This window comes from Trifolium pratense, linkage group LG5, assembly GCF_020283565.1.
Source record: "Trifolium pratense cultivar HEN17-A07 linkage group LG5, ARS_RC_1.1, whole genome shotgun sequence".
NCBI lineage: Eukaryota > Viridiplantae > Streptophyta > Magnoliopsida > Fabales > Fabaceae > Trifolium > Trifolium pratense.
Window position 1 is genome coordinate 41,148,543 of NC_060063.1, and position 22,004 is coordinate 41,170,546.

The following is a 22,004-nucleotide window of genomic DNA, read 5'->3' on the forward strand; positions in this document are numbered from 1 at the left end:
AGAAACAAAAATCATAGGATGGTTGTATAGTGTTTAAAACTGAACACTGAAACCATTTTTGGAGATGATATAAAACTGCTATATAATATTAGATGATATTGTGAAATTGAAACCAATTTTCTAATCACAAATCTGTGATATTGATGTTGCTTGCATAAACACAACTCATTACGCGCAATGCTGACCTTATTTTTCAACATATTTAAACCTTTGTATCACCTTCATATGTCAATGTCTTACTCACCACCACCATATATTTTTTTTAATTGGCATATTACTATATTAATATATATATATATATATATATAATACATCATGGTCTCCAATATAATCATTCCAATACTCAAATTAATTATTGACCCGTCATTGTATTGCAAGAAAAGAAAAAGGAATTATAATATAAGGCCTTGTGTTGTGTTTCTTTAAGAAAATTGATGATGTTGGTTAAAAGGTCTTTCTTTCTACCATAATAAAAGATTAACAAAGTATCACGCTAAAGTAAGAAATAAGATATATTAACATTGCTTTGTTTTGTTTTACAATTTTTCCTATAAATGTTTCATTGTTTTGGTGAAGATTCAGTTTATTTCCTTTTAATTTTGCTTATGTTCACACTTGACAAAAATTATTACAGAGTTTTAGAAACTTTGAATCATTTATTTTTTAATTGTTATTTTTTATTCGATCTCTCTAGAATAAAAAATTTCGGTGGTTACAGGATCCTCTCCCGTTCATATTTCATCGGAGGTGGTCCAATTTAATCTCCACCTTTCAATTTTTTTTTTATTTGAGTGAACAGTGCACAAAAAAAAAATTGAATGTAACAGGAGGTATATTTAGGAGGGTGTATTGGATTGAGATTTTATGAGACAATTTTGGCAAAAAAAATCTGGATGATTTTATTGAATTATATTAATTTTGTGAGATTTTAAAGACTTTTTTTACAAGACATTTTTACAATCAAGATTTTTAACACACGATTTGAATGAATTTTGAGAGATTTTTTCAAAAGACTTTTTATTTTTGGGAATGCAAATATTTAAACAAAAAAATAAAAACTCTTACTTTTTTTTACGTATATGTTTCTAATCGGTAACGGACATAAGGGGGGACAAGTAGGGGTTGAGCCCCCCCCTCTTGTCAGTCATATTTTTTTTCTTCATAATATACTTGTTCTTGATACATACTACATAAATTGATATTTGATAAATGTGTTAAAAGATTAGTAACGACCGTTTGGTGCAAAACATGCACCCACAATATAGTAATTGTAACAATTTACTTTAAAATATTTTGATAATATATATTATACACTATTAAAGTCCAAATTCAATTCTTCACAAAAAAAAAAAAAAAAAAACAGTCCAAATTCAATTAAGTTAATTCTGATTGTTTGCTATAAGTGAAAGATTATTTTCTTGCTATATGAAGATTGTGAAAAATAGGTCGAGAAATAAGATAGAAAATGAATTTCAAACTAATTAATACGGTTCAGTTGTTGATGAATTTTATGATATAGAACAATGTCGTGTACAATTTAGATAAACAACGTAATGCATTTTTTATTTTTTATTAACCATATTTAAGTACTATTATAATTATTATGATTTATTTAATTTTTATTATTTAATTATTTCGGCCCCCGTTTCATAGATTCCTGGATCCGTCCCTGTTTCTAATCGCTAATAAAAATGTCACCACCACCACCACCATTGATGGGAAACAGAAGCAGATGAATGTGACGAAAAAAATTCGTTTGCTGTAAAAAGTTGTAATGAATCAAAAGTTTGTGAAAAAGATGTAGAATTTGTTAAAATATTTTTTTGCAAAAAAAATATATTTGATAGGTAATGAAGAAGAAGAAGACTGGTACAATGATGATGAAAGTAAAAAGTCTTGGAGAGTTCAAAAAAGTCTGAAGGTTTTTGGTGAGATTGTTGAAAAAGTCTATCAAGTGTATTTTCAACTAAAAAGTCTCTCATAATCCATTCCAAAGACGAATTCATCAAAATCGGTAGACTTTTGAATACCAATATACATTTTAAAAGTAGTAACAAATCTCAATTGAATACCAACGGATTTTGTTGTCCTGAAAAAAAAATCATGTTTATCTTAATTAAATACCACAAGATTTATTGAACTTTTGTAAAAGTCTTGATAGAATACCTCAAGATTTTTTTGTCATAAAAAAGTCTTTTAAAATCCCATGAAATTCCAATCCAATATACCCCCCTTAATTGGAGAGGATATGCTCTCGTGTTAATGGTATGTTCTTAAATGTCGTTGATGATCATATTTTGCAATTTTGCAATGTTGTTTAATAGTGACTAATGACTAATCTTGAACCCTTAACCACTATTTAATGTTGGGGTGCTCGCGGTGCGGTTTGGTTCGGTTTTGAGAATAAAAGTCATCCTAACCGCGAGATAAAAATGCATGTTGTTCGGTTTGTTTTTAAAAAGTCATCCAAACTAAACTAAACCGATTCTTTTCCTTAAGAATCGGGGTGTTATAACTTATAAGTAAATATGAACTATACTAGAATCTTTTTCCTTAAGACTATTTTTGTCTTTCACAAATTTTAGACGGAACTATTCAGTCCATGATAAAAATAAAATTCAAATTAATCGAGCTTCATAAATTTTTGACGGGTCAATTTAGTCTCTAACAAAAAAAACTTAAATTAGTTTCTGATATTTTTTATACCGGGTATAAACTAATATGCGACTTGTTATGACAAAGGAATTAATGTGTTCACACTATGTAAATATCATACTCCCTACATGCAATATATCTATCAACTTCTTATTTATTTACATTGTTAGTATAGTTATTGATTTTTTTTAAGTAGCTTAGTGACTAGAAAATCTACCTTAAATGTAAATAAGTGGAGTGTCCCGGGTTCAAATCTGAACTTCTGAACATATAATGCGATTTCTCTACCAACTAAACTAAACTTATAAATTGTTTAAAAAAAAAACAAACTAAGCTTATAAGAACGTTATTGAAATATTTTTTTGAATATATAAATAAATGGTAAAACTTACTAGGATACCGTAATTGTATGTTCTTTACTATAAATGTCTTCTTTTATACAGAAAATATCTTTACCTTTACTATGATCTACAAAGAATCTACAAAAAAGACAACTAAAAATTTATATTTAAGGATACTTAATGTATTTGATTTTTTTTTTTATGATGATGATATTGTTACAAAGTTTCTATCGTCGTTAGCAATGACTAATCTTCGTCGGGAAACCTGTGGGGCAAACAAGGTAGGTTTTCTCTTACCAACTGCATTTTCTTCATATGCATGAGCCAAAAGACCTGGACCAATTCATAATTGTTATTTATTTGATCTTTATTACATTAATTTTTGAATGAATAATTCCTTATATTTGCTATAGAGTATTGAACCATAATTGGTAATATTTGGCAATTTTGGTAAAACCTCTGCACTGTTTAGTTTTACTTAAAAAAATAGCAAAAATAAACTTGGAAAGAACAATAACAACAACGTTAATTTATATAGAATTTAGACAGTGAGATAAGGTTAGAAAATAAACAACATACGTGTCCTTGGAATCTACTACCTAAATCGTGCTTGCCAGCTTTACTCTTACTCAGTTATGGAACCAACATATATAAACAACAACGGAATGAAACCCATTTATTAAATATTAATCAAAATCAAATTTTGACAAAAAGGGGTGCATTGAATATTTATTTTACTTTCTGGGTAGGAAGATTTTTTTGGTTCAAAGATTGATTCAGTGAGAAAACATGTCGGTGGATCCATGGCTGATGCTGATGTTGATGTTCATCAGCAGCACTTGTACTCTTGTCATCAATGGTGACACAGATCCAAATGATGGTAAGTGTTTCTCTTTCATTTCACATCTTTGTGTCTCTTTTTGTTGCATTGTGTGCTAGAGTTAGTTAAGACTAGTTCTTTATTGCTTTGTCTTGTTCTTTTTATTTCATTTTGTTTCTTTTGATTTTTAATTATCAGCTTCTGTGGATTGTTCTGTTAATTTCTTATGAGATTAGTTTGATTTGGACAAAGTTTACTTTTTGGTTTTTGTTTTTATTGGTTTTTGTCTTGTTGGATTAATGTGAAGTTTTCTAATTGATCTGTTTAGTGGCGAATTTTATTAACCTCATTATAACTGTTTATTCTGATTGATTAGGTTCCTTATGCTTTATTAACTAATGATTTTAACAAATGATTTTTTTTTTTTTGTTTATGATGGGTTTGAGCTATTTGTGATTATTGCAATTCTTACTTAATTTCTGTGGATTTTGAATGTATGTGTATGTATCTTTAATGTAGAAACAATTTAATCTAATTATTCCATCTTGCTAGATTTTCTTGTCAGAGTGAAGTTGACTTGTATTCGATATTTTTATGTTTTCTATCTTATGTTCTAATTCATCCTTCCTGTATTATGATGAAATGTAACAACCTTATGTTTGGTCCAGATTGGATTAGTTTCTAGCTTATAAGAGCTTCTCAAATGCAATAATTATTTGTTTTTTTTTTTTTACTTGAGAAAAAGCCTTTATAAGTTTATAGGTGCTTATAAACGAAAGTTAGATGAGGGAGATTCTAGAAATGTTGACTTATATAGGTTGATTTCAATGATCAATTTGTTCCCTTACGGTTAGAAGTAATATGTTTGTGAATGTTATCATAGTGGTTTCAAATTTCAATCAATTTGAGAGGAATTTATATATCTTGAAATTATGTAAAACGGACAGGTACTGATGTATTAGGGTACATATTTCCACTATATATGTTTGTGGTTTGCTTACTATGTTTTGGTGAATGTTCAATGCAGTCTCTACTTTAATGTCTTTGTTTCAAAGCATGAACTCACCGTCCCAGCTAAATTGGCCGGCCAATGGCAATGATCCTTGTGGACAATCTTGGACAGGCATCACTTGCTCAGGCAACCGAATCACCGAAATGTAAAGTCACACTCTGTCACTTTATAAGACTTGATTGTTATTTTGTTTTGTTTCTGATTTTGATGATTTTTGTTTTTCTTACTTCTCATCAGTAAGTTACCTGGTCGTGGAATATCCGGAACTTTGAGTTACAATCTACAATCCCTGACAGCTCTGACCAACCTGTAAGTTAGGGAGCTTATATTTAAGGATTTTTTCTTTTCTTTTCTAAAGGGGGCCTATAATTAGGGACAGAGGGAGTATGTTTTAATATTGTAACCGATGCTTTGCAACTTTTGCAGAGATTTGAGTAACAACAATCTTGGTGGCACTATACCGTACTCGTTTCCTCAACAAACATTGCAGCACTTGTATGTTTCTATAGCATATATTGTTACTTTCATGTTATTTTTGTTCTGATAATGTAATTCCTAATAATTTTGTTACTTTATTGCAGAAATCTTGCTAATAATAATTTCAATGGAGGGATACCTTATGTTTTTTCTGATATTCCTTCTCTTATAAGCCTGTGTGTAATTATCTTCTTTGACTTCTTCTACTTCTCATTGTATAAACCTTTTCACAATTATTTGGATTCATTTTTAAAATTATTTTTGATAATGTAGGAATCTTGGTCACAATCAACTCAACCAAGGACTGTCTATGAGCTTTCAAAAGCTTACTTCCCTTACTACATTGTGAGATTTCTTCCTGACACTTCAACCATGTAAAAGTCGTGTAGATGTCTATCAAGTTTTGCCTTGTTTGGATGAACAACTTAACTAAGTGCTTATTTCATGAGTGCTTATCATAATTTAAGTGCTTCTTCTCTTTCTATAACAAAATAAATTAAAGTCAAACTGTTTTCATATATGTAGTGTTTTCATAAACTATCCTTGAGAGTCTAAACAATATGCGTTTTTAACGAGTAATGATGGAGGCTATGTTTGTTTGGTTTTTATTATAGAATATGCTAGAATTTGGTTTGATGACGAGTCAGGGTCACAGGGCAATGTATGTTTGTTTGAATATGCTAGAATATGTGTTTTTAACGAGTAATGATGGAGGCTATGTATGTTTGTTTGACAAATATCTATTACTTGTTTCAGGGACGTTTCTTCCAATTCTTTTACTGGAGAGCTCCCTCAGACTATGAACGCACTATCAAGCATAAACACCATGTAAATGTCCAATCTCGTTTTTTTTTTTTTTTGTCAATAGTTATGTGGTATTGATTACATTCTAAGTTGACTCGTTTATGTGTGTGTGTGTGTAGGAATCTACAAAACAACCAATTTACAGGAACCATCAATATCCTTGCTGATCTTCCTCTTCAAAATTTGTGCGTCTTTTTTTGTTGTTTCATATAACAGCTTTGAGATATCTTTCCCTGTATTTCCATAGAATTAGTTGTATTTAATTTATTAAATGTTTCTCAGGAATATCGAAAACAATCATTTTACCGGCTGGATACCAGAACAGTTGAAAAACATAAACCTACGGTAAGCATTGCCATTATGAGTGATTTCTTTAAGAATGTGTTTTTTCATCATACATTGTATAAACTTTAAAATGGTCAAATTTAATGACAGAAAGAATGGTAATTCGTGGAGCTCTGGACCTGCACCCCCACCTCCTCCTGGTACACCTCCAATAAACAAAAACAATGGTAATCACAAGTCTGGTGAACCTAAAACCTCGTCAGGTTCTGGTTCAAGTGACGGAAGCAAAAAATCCGGTATAGGAGGTGGTGCCATTGCTGGAATAGTGATCTCGATCTTAGTTGTTGGCGCAATAGTAGCATTCTTTCTGGTGAAGAAAAGATCCAAGAAGTCGTCTGGAGATGTGGAAAAGCTAGACAATCGACCCTTGGCTCCTCATACTTCAAATGAAGTGCATGGTCAGAATCTTGTATACTCTTGATAAATCCTTTTTTTTATCTTTGATGAGAATGTTTCTCTTGTTTTACGTCACTTTTATATCTGATTTCATAGAATTTAACAATGTTATTAGTCAAATTGACATATTAGTATCTGTCATAATGTAGAAATGAATTCAACGCAAACTTCTTCTGTAATTGACTTGAAGACATTTGATACTTCTGCGGCCTCAATAAATCTTAAACCCCCTCCTCATAAATCGTTTGATGAAGACGAGTCTCCAAAGAAGCCCGCTGTTGTCAAGAAGACCGTAGCACCTCCTGCAAATCTGAAATCATATTCTATTGCTGACCTACAGATTGCTACGGGAAGCTTCAGTGTTGATCAACTTCTCGGCGAGGGGTCTTTTGGACGTGTATACCGTGCTCAATTTGATGATGGAAAGGTATTCCTTATCTATCTTGCTGAAAATCTGCTTCTATGAACCAGTTTGGATTAACTTTTAGCTTATGAGAACTTCTTGGTTAACATAAATTTATGATTCTTGTGAAAATAGTCCTTATTAGCTTAAGTGTTTAATGGAGAAGCAGATTACAACTCATACAAGAATTTTCTGTAGTGAACCAATGTCTTGAACATATGTATCTGCATATAAATGGTTTTGATTTTTTTTTCTTTCTATTGCTGAAAACATTGCAGGTTCTTGCTGTGAAGAAGATAGATTCATCTGTCCTTCCTAATAATTTGTCTGAAGATTTTATGGAGATAGTTTCTAATCTTTCCCATTTGCATCATCCGAATGTGACGGAGCTTGTAGGTTATTGTTCAGAGCATGGACAACACCTCTTAGTCTATGAGTTTCACAAAAATGGATCACTGCATGAATTCCTTCACCTCCCTGATGAGTTCATTAAACCGTTGATATGGAATTCACGTGTCAAGATTGCTTTGGGAATTGCACGCGCTTTAGAGTAAGTTGTTTGCTATTGTTGATACATGATCTTGATAATGCATTTTTAAACAGGTTTTAGGTTTAACCAAGTTACACTTAATATGAAATTGCCACTTTATGGAAGAAACTACGGATTTTTAAAGACAATAGAAGTTCAAACAGATATTTTAACACAAGAAAACACAGTGTCGTGCATCATGCATCAATTTAAATTATTTCGCCCTAATAATTAATAGCCTAACTCTATTAACTTATCTCTTAGGTACCTACATGAAGTTTGTTCGCCATCAATTGTTCATAAGAATATAAAGGCAGCCAACATATTGCTTGATACTGATCTTAATCCTCATCTAGACAGTGGATTGGCCAGCTATATTCCAAATGCAAACCAGGTATTTTATAAGTGACTTAAATGCGGTTTTGGTCCCTGTATTTTAGCCGATTCACGATTTTAGTCCATTTCTAAATTGGAAAATATAGTCCTGCAGTTTTTGAAATTTTTCCCACCACGGAATTTGGGGCTTATTTTTGCTGATATGTCAAGTTGAATAATGAGCTGACAAGTCACGGTGATGTTTGCATTTTGTTTGATATATGTATGGATTTTGTTTGACAGTGCTCTTGCTGCTTGCAATTTCTCCTTTTGCCTAGTCGCATTTAATTCAAATACTAAAATTCTAACTTGTGTCTCATGTTCAGGTATTGAACAATAATGCTGGATCTGGATACGAGGCTCCAGAAGTCGGGATGTCTGGTCAGTATACTCTTAAGAGTGATGTCTATAGCTTTGGAGTTGTCATGTTGGAGCTTCTAAGTGGACGCAAACCATTTGATAGGTGAAATATTTGAATACTTTAGGCCTTAAAGTTACAGCTTTTACACTTGCATGCTTCCTAAAACAATACATGATTACGTGGACATATTATACAGTTCAATTTACAAATTACAACAATTCAATTATTTATGGCAAGTAGATACAGATACAGTGTCATGTACCTTTTAGTTGGGCTGAACAATATTGAGTACAAAGGTTTTAGACGATAGATAATGGTACATAGAATAACAAAATATTGATGGGGAGGTATATCTACTAAAGAGAAAACTAGAGTATGTCTACTCTATTCGCAATTTTACTATTTTTTATTCTTCTTCTTTGTGATGGTTCACTCTTGCTATCTATGAGGCAGTGTTTATGTCTTCTAATTGTTTTTGAATGTATGTGGAAACTTATTGTTATTACTGTGTTTGAAATTATGCACTGGTATAATATTCTAACTTTTCATTTTCTGATTATTGAAACATTCCCTCTACAGTTCAAGATCAAGATTTGAGCAGTCGTTGGTTCGATGGGCGACACCTCAACTCCATGATATTGATGCATTGGCTAAAATGGTTGATCCTGCACTAGAAGGACTATACCCTGTCAAGTCCCTTTCTCGATTCGCTGATGTCATTGCTCTTTGTGTTCAGGTAATGTCTCAAATTTCTGTTATGTTTTTTTAATAGCAGAAACGATAGTCTGTGAACTTGGATTCACACAGTTGGAGATCCAGACCGTCTAATCTTGAATTTATTATATGGTTTACATTTTGACTTTATGTTTTTTATACCTATTGTGAAGTCAAAATATAAACTTTCTTAGTCAAACGACTGGGTTGCGTGAATACAAGTTATCTAGATCCGTTTGAACGATTAATGCTAATGCATTATTATATGGTTCTAATTTATAACTTTTTTGTGGCAGCCGGAACCTGAATTCCGACCACCTATGTCAGAAGTGGTTCAAGCACTAGTTCGGTTAGTGCAACGAACCAACATGAGCAAACGTACATTTGGAACTGATCAAGGAGGATCCAACCGAGGAGGTGATGACCAAGACACCCTAGACATGTAAATGGAAACAAAATCCTTGTGTTGATAGAATGGCTTCAAAGGAATATAATATGCGTCTCATTTTCATCGTTTCTTTTTAACCCTTCGACAGTTTCTTCGAGTGAGATTGATTTGTACCATTGATCATTGAGGCTAGACAAACTATTCATGTATTTTACTCAGCTATTTATTTTATTTGTTATATATAAATCTCAATAATTTAATTGTTTGTAAACTTGAAGCTTTTTTTAATGGATAGAGGGAGGGTCAAAGTTCAGAGAAAGGAAATATATAAACTAATTGAATGTGTAGTAGCAACTCCAGTGCAATCGGCTAAAAAACACGAACGGACTTGCTCATAATAAATTAACGAATCATTGTAACATTCGATATTAGCCATTTGCACAAGAATTGACTTCACGATATGAATGACACTTATCCTTCCAACCCATTTGAAGCAATCATCCAATCCTTTGCGCCAAATTCTGACAAACCCCGGAGAAGTTTTTTAGGTTTTTGACAACTACGTGAGAGTCAACGTGAAGTTCAATAGCTCGAAACTCACAAGACTAGGCCAGCCTCAAACCCTCTGAAACATCCCTAGAGACCCAAAATTTTAGAAAATCCACTAATTATTTCCTCGTTATAATGTCGCAACAACCCTTCACAACCAGCGTTCAACTGACCTTTAGACGCCCGCCACTATTAAGCTCGATACAATCTAACCTAAGGGAGGTGGCTACCAATTATCATAAACTAGACTGCACCTTAGTACTAGTACTACAACTAGGCAATGTTGCATCAACTTAGCTTTTTGAGTAACAAAATTATTAACCTTAATTACTTCAAGCGAAGGTTTGAAAAGGAAGGTGGAAATACTCAAGAGCTTTGTTCAAAAGCTACTCATAATTGAAGCTTTGTTTTGACGGTTGCTTTTGGGTTGTTCATGGCTGTTGGCTACAAATCTTAACAAAGCTTTTTTTTGTTTACAATGAGTTGGGAATCAAACCCAAGACTTATAGCATACTACCCAAACCCCTACAAAGTTTTTTTGTTACATGATGCTTCAAAATGGAAGATTCGTTTAAGATAATAAACTAATTAAAGCATATTAGCATATCAAATTATCAATTGCTTACGAGAAAATTGAGTTATCATGTATATTAGAATGTAGTGCTATATTACACGACAATATTTACCAAAATTGCACATGATTGTATTATATTCTTAACTATTTATTACACTCTTTTTCAACTCTTGTGAATTATATCTCTCAACACCGTTCCTTAATGGATGGAATATTAAATCAAATATTCTAGATACTTCTCAAAATCAACTAATGTTCTTTTTGTTTCACCGGTCAATATATTTTGGATGTATCCTAGATTGCAGCTTCGATATAACCACAAGGTGCAAAATGTGAAAAATGAATTAAGTTTCAAACAAATGCTTAGCTACATTTCCAAACAGTGCAAGGTCAAAAGGTTCAATATAGCAAAAAGTCTCGAACAATTTTGGATGTAACATTACAAATCATTTGATACAGAAGGAGACCTTTAAGAGTCTGCAAATGAAATATGCATTCAACCAGACTAGTTTCATAAACTGCTCACCAAAGAACCATATGCCCTTAAATAATTTTCTCTTAAGAAAATAAATATTGTTCATGCATGTTATGGTCTCTGGGAAAGTAGATGAAAAAATAACTCAATTGTAGACCATATATTTGGGAGTGGCACTGAACTTCTGGTACCCTTTGATGACTTTATTCACTGCATCAAGGAAGTCTTTCTCTGTTACAGTCTTCCTTCGGGCGCGGATAGCATACATACCAGCTTCTGTGCATACACTCCTTATATCAGCTCCTGGAGAGAACAAAAAATATCTTGGTCAGAAAAGAAAACTAAACATTTCATGACAGAAAGCAAGTAGCAAAAATACCTCAAAACCAGAACAAGTTTTGCTTAGAAAGGATTTAAGCCAGAATATCAAAGTATTTAAAAGATCAATGGTCAGAAGGTAAAAGCTAAATTAAAAATTGCCCAGTTGTTAACTTGTTCTTACCGGTAGAGTTTGGGCAAAGCCGAGCTAGAAGTTCAAAACGAATATCCCTTTCACAGTTCATGGTTCTTGTGTGAATCTTGAATATCTGTGTCCTACTCTCTAAATCAGGAAGGCCAAATTCAACTTTACGATCCAATCGTCCAGGTCGTAATAGTGCTGGGTCCAGAGTGTCGGGCCTAGAAATTTTGGACAAAAGCCATTAGCAATAAAGCTAGCATAATTATGGAAACTAGCAATGCAACCTTGATTTTATCTCTATTTATTACAAGAGGGTTGGCAGACATTATGACATCAATTATACGAAATACGACAGTGAATACAGATAGTGAGACACTTTGTAGCCATATACAGTTAAATAGAGAACAAAGGAAAAACCAAATAGTAGTAAAATCAACCAACCTGTTTGTTGCCATCAAAACTTTGATGTTTCCTCGAGCATCAAACCCATCAAGCTGATTCACAATTTCAAGCATAGTTCGCTGAACCTCATTATCACCACCAACACCATCATCAAATCGTGCACCTCCAATTGCATCCACTTCATCAAAAAACACAATGCATGCCTTCTTTGAACGAGCCATCTACAGGAGGTAACAAATTCTGTCAATGGTACCAATCAGGGAACAATGATCAAAGCAAAGCTTGAAAACAAGACTTAAATATTTACCTGAAATAGTTCACGAACCATCCGAGCTCCCTCACCAACATATTTCTGAACTAGTTCACTTCCAATGACCCTAATAAAACAGGCATCAGTTCTATTAGCAACAGCCCTGGCTAGAAGTGTTTTGCCAGTTCCTGGTGGACCATAACAAAGCACGCCCTTTGGAGGATCAATTCCAAGCTTGACAAATTTCTCTGGATGAAGCATGGGAAGTTCAACAACCTTGCAGAGAAATAAAAAAAATTAGTGCCACGTAACTTATTTCCTTTGGTATATGAAATGTGGAAATTTTCAAAAACTTACTTCACGCATCTTTTCAATCTGTTCCTTACAACCACCAACATCATTATATGTCACATCTGGTTTCTCTTCAACTGTCATCATTGTAACACTTGGATCAATTTTTGGAGGCAAAGGAATCTGAATCTGATATTTGTTTCTATCAACACTGCAATGATAATCAAATAAAGGTTAAACAAACACAATCAAGGTAATGATGTTGTTACTCTTCTTTCAATGGGTGATATTTTATCATAAATGGTTATTTTTGGATACATACCCAACACGCATTCCTTCCTCTATGTCTGTGGGGGAAACCTTGTCTCCGAGCCCAACAACAAACTGTTATCATCAAAGCAAACGGAATATTAGACCGAGCGTAAAAAATGCGTGAAAATCTTGGCATATTAAACAGCACATAAACAAGTGATGCCTGACATTTGCAAACAAATATCAATATAATATACAATGGTTAAATGAAAATATTGAAGTGATGTATAAGCACCTTAGCAATTTGCTTCACATTGATAACATATTTGGCATCCTCGGAGTTTGGATTTATAATTTTTGTGCATCTTGCAACCTGTTCAATAAATACTCATTGTTAGCCATTCCTACAAATAATAGAAGCGCTTCGAACAAATTCTAAAAAATGAGAAAGAAAATCACCTGAAGAGGCTGCTCCTCCTGCATCATCTGCTTATCAGAAACAAGATCCCACTGACTTGGTGCAGCTAAACCAGTATCAGACTCCTTGATACCTATTATTACAACAGGAAGTTAAACATCTAAGGAAGTGTGCATGTGTTAACAGCATCCAACTCTAGCAACTAAGACAAACCACTATGAAATATGAATGCCACGAAAATAAAACGCCTAGAATTAAATTTGGAGATAGATATATACCCAATTAAGGGACTACTTGTAAGCATGAAAATGAAAATAGACAACAAAGGGGCATAGAATAGGCCACAATACCAAGGGAAAAAAAATATAAGATGTATTTTTGTTTGGTTTAAACAATTTCAACCATGTACAAAGCAATCAAGAAAAGCAGAAACAAACTAAACCTTTTTCACATACCACATAAGTCATTCACTTTCTTTGCCATATCTTTGATTTCCTTCTCCACTTTTTTTATGCCTGTGGAATAAGGTCCCAAACCCTGCAGAAAGTAGAGCAAATATTTCATACAATGACTGATAAATGCACTAATAATGAGAAAACTACTGATTAGAGAGAAGCATTTTCAGTACAACAACTAAGAAGGCCGGCAGGTAAAGTACACAGTTCAAATCCCATCGGGAACAGTTGTCATACAGCCATCAATACCACTTTAGTAAATAAATATTCCCCCTTTACCCAATTTTTTGGAATCAACATGAGCAAAACATCACCATAGCTTTCTATATGACAGAGCAAATAGACTCCACTAAATACATAGCTAAGCTACGCACACGAGTAGCACTCAGTAACTCTCAATTAAACCTATTCATTTCATTGGCCACACTTAATCGCCATATAAAAAGTTTTGAACTTTACATCATATAACCACGTAATACGTAGTTTCCAAGTATAGTGTTCATGGCTAATGCAATCCCCAATTTACATAAACCCACACCCAACAAATCAAAACAAAATCTTTCTTCCGCATACACCTTCACCTCTATAGAGTTATAAAACTAAAAAAAAAATTTAAAAATTGACCTTTAAGTAACCCTAGATCCAAAATCATAAAATATCCCAAAAAAAAAACACAAATTGATCAAAAACCCAATACCCACGTACTTAAAAATAAATTGATAACAAATTAGACCATATTCCAACGAAATAGAACCAAAAAAAAGTAAGTCTTCAAATTGGTAAACCTAAAAAAACAGAATTTGACAAAATTAAGGTTTTAGAGAGAATTTTACATAGGTTTTAAGAAGAGCGATGTCATCCTCGTCGAGTGGGCGAGGATTCTTTTCGTCCTTCAATTCTTCATTATCGATCGCCATTGATGGAGGTTGATTTTTGAGTGAAAAAGAAAAAGAAAGCTTCGATTTGGAATTGTGTGTCTGGTCTTTGATATTTATAAGCGAGTTTATTTTTTGAACAAGAAATAAATAACAAAAGATGGTAACCCAAAAAAAAAAAAGATAACAAAAGAAAAAAAAAAGATTTCTATAAAAATATATAAATAACTCCTTCAAAAAAAAATATATAAATAACAAAGATTTTTGTTTTTTTAAGAGATACAAATAGCAAAAGATATCTTTTTTTTGTCAAGGCAAAAGATATCTTATTATAGATTATAGATTATAGATGATTCCAAATTTTGCATCCTTCATTATAATTCTACTAAAAAAATATAAAAAATATTGGAAAAATATAAGATAAATACAATAAAAAGATAATATACTTAAAAATATGAATAAAATATATTATAGATATGTTAAAAAAAAATTCCCCACAAAAAAAAAGCATAAAAATAGGAAAATCTACTACTCTATTAAGCTACTAACTATATATTAAAAGTAATTATAAGACAACATTTTTTTCGTTGATGAAATATAATATTTTAACATCTACTAATAATCTACCAAATATGATAACATCAAATAAATTACTCCACGATTATCAAAAAAAAAAATTTACTCCACCATCTATTTAAATAATTAAAAGCCAAGTAAGCGTGTCATGTCATCATTTTTCACAGTCAGTGTCTAACTTGCCATATGAGGGTCCTAAGTGATGGAATCTTCATATTGCAGAGGGATCGCAAAAAAATAAAAATTATGAGGGTTAAAACAAAACTCGCCTACTTTATATGGGTAAAAATTTATTTACCCTATGTTTTATTCATTTTAGAGGATTTAAATCCAAATCATATTCCAAAATTGCTATTTTAGTCATGTGGGTAGAAATGGTGAGATTTTCTTTTGGCACCCTATGTGTTTTCTCAGGCGCCCTTCTAACTTATCAAAATACCCCTTAAGTAGCTGACACAATCCATTACATAAGTAGTGGATGAATAAAAATTTCTAAAGTTTGGATGATTTAAGATTTCACGCGCCCCACAAACCCTAGGAGAAATTTACAATTTTTGCCATCAGCTACTTATGTAGCGGACAACCATTTTACACGAAAAAAACAGACGAGAATTACGTTTGAAAGAATTAATAAATGATTTACATTACATTGGAACATTGTTAGTTCAATAGGAATAATTTTATTACATTCAGCAATGAATATTATAACATAAAACAAATTCAAAAAAAAAACAAAAATACATTCGGTTAGTCATAGTGATCAGTCTTCTTGGGGTAAAAGGCGACTTTTGGGGGACCCGGACAATCAGCCCTCTGAGTAAAATTAAATATAGCAAACAGTCTCAAAACAATTTTGGATGTAACATTACAAATCATTTGCTACAGAAGGAGACCTTTAAGAGTCAACAAATGAAATATGCATTCAACCAGACTAGTTTCATAAACTGCTAACCAAAGAACCATATGCCCTTAAATAATTTTCTCTGAAGAAAATAAATATAGTTCATGCATGTTATGGTCTTTGGGAAAGTGTAGATGAAAAAATAACTCAATTGTAGACCATATATTTGGGAGTGGCACTGAACTTCTGGTACCCTTTGATAACTTTATTCACTGCATCAAGGAAGTCTTTCTCTGTTACAGTCTTCCTTCGGGCGCGGATAGCAAACATACCAGCTTCTGTGCATACACTCCTTATATCAGCTCCTGGGGAGAATAAAAAGTATCTTGGTCAGAAAAGAAAACCACAACAGGTTTTGCTTAGAAAGGATTTAGGCCAGGATATTGAAGTATTTAAAAGATCAATGGTCAGAAGGTATAAGATAAATTAAAAATAGCCCAGTTGTTAAGATGTTCTTACCAGTAGAGTTTGGGCAAAGCCGGGCTAGAAGTTCAAAACGGATATCCCTTTCACAGTTCATGGTTCTTGTGTGAATCTTGAATATCTGTGTCCTACTCTCTAAATCAGGAAGGCCAAATTCAACTTTACGATCCAATCGTCCAGGTCGTAATAGTGCTGGGTCCAGAGTGTCGGGCCTGAGAAATTGTGGACAAAAAGCCGTTAGCAATAAGGCTAGCATAATTATGGAAACTAGCAACGCAACCTTGATTTTATCGGTATTTATTGCAAGAGGATGGGCAGACATTATGATATCAATTATAGGAAATATGACTGTGAATTTCGATAGTTGAGACACTTTCATGATAACATCTACAGTTAAATAGAGAACAAAGAAAAACCAAATAGTAGTAAAATCAACCAACCTGTTTGTTGCCATCAAAACTTTGATGTTTCCTCGAGCATCAAACCCATCAAGCTGATTCACAATTTCAAGCATTGTTCTCTGAACCTCGTTATCACCACCAACACCATCATCAAATCGTGCACCTCCAATTGCATCAACTTCATCAAAAAACACAATGCATGCCTTCTTTGAACGAGCCATCTACAGGAGGTAACAAATTCAGTCAAATGGTACCAATCAGGGAACAATGATCAAAGCAAAGCTAAAAAACAAGACTTGAATATTTACCTGAAATAGCTCACGAACCATCCGAGCTCCCTCACCAACATATTTCTGAACTAGTTCACTTCCAATGACCCTAATAAAACAGGCATCAGTTCTATTAGCAACAGCCCTGGCTAGAAGTGTTTTGCCAGTTCCTGGTGGACCATAACAAAGCACACCCTTTGGTGGATCAATTCCAAGCTTGACAAATTTCTCTGGATGAAGCATGGGAAGTTCAACAACCTTGCAGAGAAATAAAAAAAAATTAGTGCCACCTAACTTATTTCCTTTGGTATATGAAATATGGAAAATCTCAAAAACTTACTTCACGCATCTTCTCAATCTGTTCCTTACAACCACCAACATCATTATATGTCACGTCTGGTTTCTCTTCAACTGTCATCATTGTAACACTTGGATCAATTTTTGGAGGCAAAGGAATCTGAATCTGATATTTGGTTCTATCAACACTGCAATGATGATTAAATAAAGGTTAAACAAAACACGGAAACAAGGTAATAATGCTTTTACTCTTCTTTCAATGGGTGATATTTTATCATAAAGGGTTATTTTTGGATACATACCCAACACGCATTCCTTCCTCTATGTCAGTGGGGGAAACCTTGTCTCCGAGCCCAACAACAAACTATTATCATCAAAGCAAAAGGAGTATTAGACCGAGCGTAAAAAATAAATGAAAATCTTGGCATATTAAACAGCACATAAACAAGTGATGCCTGACATTTGCGAACAAATATCAATATAATATACAACGTTTAAATGAAAATATTGAAGTGATGTATAAGCACCTTAGCAATCTGCTTCACATTGATAACATATTTGGCATCCTCGGAGTTTGGATTTATAATTTTTGTGCATCTTGCAACCTGTTCAATAAATACTCATTGTTAGCCATTCCTAAAAATAATAGAAGAGCTTCGAACAAATTCTACAAAATGAGAAAGAAAATCACCTGAAGAGGCTGCTCCTCCTGCATCATTTGCTTATCAGAAACAAGATCCCACTGGCTTGGTGCAGCTAAACCAGTATCAGACTCCTTGATACCTGTTATTACAACAGAAAGTTAACATCTAAGGAAGTGTGTATGTATTAACAGCATCCAACTCTAGCAACTAAGACAGACTACTATGAATGCCACGAAATAAAACGCCTAAATAATATCAACTATTGAGTCGTTCCTTCAGTTTAGAATTAAATTTGGATAGAAATATACCCAATTAAGGGACTACTTGTAAGCATCAAAATGAAAATAGACAACAAGGGGGCATAGGGGTCGTTTGGCCCAGCTTTTTTTTGAGCTTATACAAACAGCTTATGCAATTTTTATATATTATTATAAGTTTGTCATGGTAGTTTATGATAAAATAGCTTATAAAATTACAATTTTCACTAGTGTGAACTTATAAAATAGCATAAAACCTAATTTATATTGCATAAGCTCTAAAAAAAGCTAGGCCAAACTAGCCCATAGAATAGGCCACAATACTCTTTGGTTTAAACAATTTGAACCATCTATCTACAAAGAAATCAAGAAAAGCAGAAACAAACAAAAACGTTTTTCACATACCACATAAGTCATTCACTTTCTTTGCCATATCTTTGATTTCCTTCTCCACTTTTTTTATGCCTGTGGAATAAGGTCCCAAACCCTGTATAAAGTAGAACAAATATTTCATAAATGACTGATAAATGCACTAATAATGAAAAAATTTCAACTTTAACATCACATAACCGTATAATTAATCAGAAGGTACAGTGTTCACAGCTACTACAATCCCCAGTTTACACAAAACCCACATCCAAAAACCAATAAAAATTTGAATTGAGGGTCAATCAAAAAAAGAAAAAAAAATTAAAAAGATGAGATTTTTACATAGGTTTTTAGAAGAGCGATGTCGTCCTCGTCGAGTCGGCGAGGATTCTTTTCGTCCTTGAGCTCTTCATTATCGATCGCCATTGATGGAATAGAGGTTGATTCTTTGAGTGAAAAAGAAGAAAGTGTCGAGATTTGGAATAGGCTATTAGTCACATATATTTATATTTATAAGCGACTTGAACAAGACATAATAACAAAAAGATTTTTATAAAAATAAATAAGATATTTGTGTTTTTTACTTTTTTTAGAGATATCATTATTTTTTTAAAAAAAAAAAAAACTTATAACATAGAAGTAATTATATTTTCCCTTTTTTTTTACAATTTTGAATTTTCTTGAGTTTTTTTTTTTTTACAATATTAGCAATGAGGATCGAACCTAGGACCTTATGCATACTACCCAAATTTCTCAAACAAACCTATTGGCTTCAATTTTCTTGAGATTGATATCTACTAATAATAATAATCTAATAAAATTAATTATTCTAAGTTTACTAATTTAGCCTCATTAATTTTAATAATATTTCAAACATTCTACACTTATAGGTAATTTTATTCGATATTTGAGTTTGTCGCTATATTAATGTAGAAAAATTATTTTAAATTAAATATTTTAAAATTTGTTATATAATATTATTAAAATATAAGTGAAATTATTGTGTTAATTATTTTTTGTAAGTTTATTTATTCAATTTTTTATATTTAAGTGAAAACTAACTGTCCCGTGTATATTTTAATTAAAAAATTTATTATGAATATTTAGGACAATTTAGTAAGTTTGATACTAATTAACTTTATTATATTATTATTAATTATTTTTTCCCCTATTTTTAGGTATAGATTGTTATGTTTTATTCCTATCTATAATCTATTTTGTTCTTATTTTTAAGCATATCATCTTTCAATATTTTTTTTTATGTATATTTATTTTAGTGAAATTACGATGAAGGATACAAAACTTGCAACGTGGTTATAAGTAATAAGGATAAAATAAGAACTTTGGTGGTAATCGATTTTAATATATTAGTAATAGATATCAATATTATGCCAACTCCATGTTTATTCTCAATTTTTTTTAAATGATTATTTAATTTGACATAAATATTTCAACAAACATTTGTTTCTTTTTATTTATAAATGATGATTTAATTTGTTTCTTTTTATCAAACTGATTTTCTTCTTCTTTCTATTTAGCACATATCTCTCAACAAACTAGTATATTTGCTTCGTGATATTCACTCTCTATTGTCTACTTTTTTATATACTTTTTATACTAATCGAATATTCATCTCACCTATTATATTTACTTTTAAGAAGATATTTGTAAAATTTAATAATTTTCATCTAATATATCCAGGTCCTCTGAAGTGAGTAATTCACTCTAGATTATAAAGTGGGTAATCTTAGTCATTACAAATCAAAGGTAAACATTATAGAGCTTCTTCAAAAAAAAAAAAAAAAAACTATTGATTTTCTCACCTTATATTTTACTATTCACTTTAGAGGATTTAAATTCAAATCATATTCCAAAATTGCACTTGTAGTCATGTGGGTAGAAATTCTAAGATATTCTTTTAGCACCCTACATGTTTTCTCAAGCGTCCGTCTAAATTATCAAAATACCTATGTTTGTTACTTAAGTAGCGGATGCAATATGTTACATAAGTAGCAGATGGATGAAAATTTCCAAAAGTTTGGACGAAATAATATTTCACACCCCCAAAAAAACTATGAGAAATTTTACAATTTTTGTCATCCACTACTTATGTAGCGTACGACCATTTTATAGAGAAAAAAAAAAGAAGAAGAAGACAAAAATTATGTTTGAAAGAATTAATTGACGATTTTCATTACATTGGAACATTGATAGTTCAATAGGAATAATTTTATTGATTTCATTAAATTCAATAATAAATATTATAATATAAAACAAATGGTTAAATATGCAAAAGGTCCCTGCACTTACGAGTCATTTGATTTTTAGTCCCTGCATTTTTAAAACATTTCATTTTGCCACTGCACTTTCATTTTACTTTAAAAATGGTCCCCATACCCTTTTTTTTTGTTGAAATGACACATTTTTGCTGATCTGTCACTGTTGGCTGGACTTTAGAGTTGATGACTCGTTTAATTTTGCAGTGAATCGATGAAAATACCCTTAAATAAGTAATTTTTTAAAAGTAAAATAAAATTGACACATCATAAAAAAATGTGTCACTTCAACAAAAAATGGGTTCAGGGACCATTTTTAAAGTAAAATGAAAGTGCAGTGGCAAAATGAAAGGATTTTAAAATGCAGGTACTAAAACTCAAATGACCCGTAAGTGCAGGGACCTTTTGCATATTTAAGCCTAAAACAAATAAAAAAAAATTACATTCGCTTAGTCATAGCGATTTGTCTTCTTGGGGATAAAAGGTGACTTTTGGGGGACCCCGACAATCAGCCCTCTATGAGTAAAATTAAATTTTGGCGGATCTCTTTTGATTAGCCATAACGTTCTCATTAGGCCTCAAAAAGTCCATCGTCGATTAACATAACTATCTCAACTGTCGTTACCAAAGAACATGGATGATATCGTTATGACTAATTGATATGAAAATAATAAATAAAATAAAAAACAATAAACTATGAGAGTATGTGAGAAGAAATGCAAGGAAAATGTTCAAATTTATAGATTTTTGGTTGAATGTCATTCGCCGAAGCAAAGTGGAAATCGCCACCGGTGGCCAATCAAAATTGACCACCGTCCTTGACCATTGACTGTCATCAAATACCCAAAAACTTTAACCATTGATCGTCCACTACTTAAGTAGCGAACTATCCAGTGCAAAAAACCGCTGCTTAAGCAACAGACTCAATCAGAACAGGATTGTGTGACCCAAAACGCACCAGCGCCTGTAT

General features: G+C 32.1%; 3 protein-coding genes across 3 annotated transcripts; 1 reads left to right on the top strand and 2 right to left on the bottom strand.

Annotated features, from left to right (window-relative positions):
* The first annotated feature begins 3,503 nt into the window (after window positions 1-3,503).
* On the top strand, window positions 3,504-9,891 carry LOC123882977 (protein STRUBBELIG-RECEPTOR FAMILY 6-like). The gene is made up of 16 exons (XM_045931649.1): window positions 3,504-3,876; window positions 4,844-4,973; window positions 5,066-5,137; window positions 5,255-5,323; window positions 5,410-5,481; window positions 5,579-5,650; window positions 6,062-6,133; window positions 6,229-6,294; window positions 6,392-6,454; window positions 6,545-6,852; window positions 7,000-7,277; window positions 7,532-7,803; window positions 8,047-8,176; window positions 8,484-8,620; window positions 9,098-9,254; window positions 9,529-9,891. Exons 1-16 carry the CDS (start codon window positions 3,786-3,788, stop codon window positions 9,676-9,678), a joined length of 2,139 nt encoding a protein of 712 aa, XP_045787605.1. The 5' UTR covers window positions 3,504-3,785; the 3' UTR covers window positions 9,679-9,891.
* Window positions 9,892-11,072: 1,181 nt separating this feature from the next.
* LOC123882978 (26S proteasome regulatory subunit 7) lies at window positions 11,073-14,803 on the bottom strand. Its single transcript, XM_045931650.1, has 10 exons — window positions 14,580-14,803; window positions 13,747-13,828; window positions 13,333-13,424; window positions 13,169-13,246; window positions 12,944-13,005; window positions 12,688-12,832; window positions 12,388-12,606; window positions 12,120-12,301; window positions 11,721-11,896; window positions 11,073-11,521 (listed from the first exon to the last, which is right to left on the bottom strand). The coding sequence occupies exons 1-10, from the start codon at window positions 14,661-14,663 to the stop codon at window positions 11,364-11,366; spliced, it is 1,278 nt and encodes a 425-aa protein (XP_045787606.1). The 5' UTR covers window positions 14,664-14,803; the 3' UTR covers window positions 11,073-11,363.
* A 1,054-nt stretch (window positions 14,804-15,857) lies between these two features.
* On the bottom strand, window positions 15,858-19,276 carry LOC123885358 (26S proteasome regulatory subunit 7-like). Its single transcript, XM_045934634.1, has 10 exons — window positions 19,101-19,276; window positions 18,795-18,876; window positions 18,180-18,271; window positions 18,016-18,093; window positions 17,791-17,852; window positions 17,532-17,676; window positions 17,231-17,449; window positions 16,962-17,143; window positions 16,558-16,733; window positions 15,858-16,403 (listed from the first exon to the last, which is right to left on the bottom strand). Exons 1-10 carry the CDS (start codon window positions 19,182-19,184, stop codon window positions 16,246-16,248), a joined length of 1,278 nt encoding a protein of 425 aa, XP_045790590.1. The 5' UTR covers window positions 19,185-19,276; the 3' UTR covers window positions 15,858-16,245.
* Between the last annotated feature and the right edge of the window lie 2,728 nt (window positions 19,277-22,004).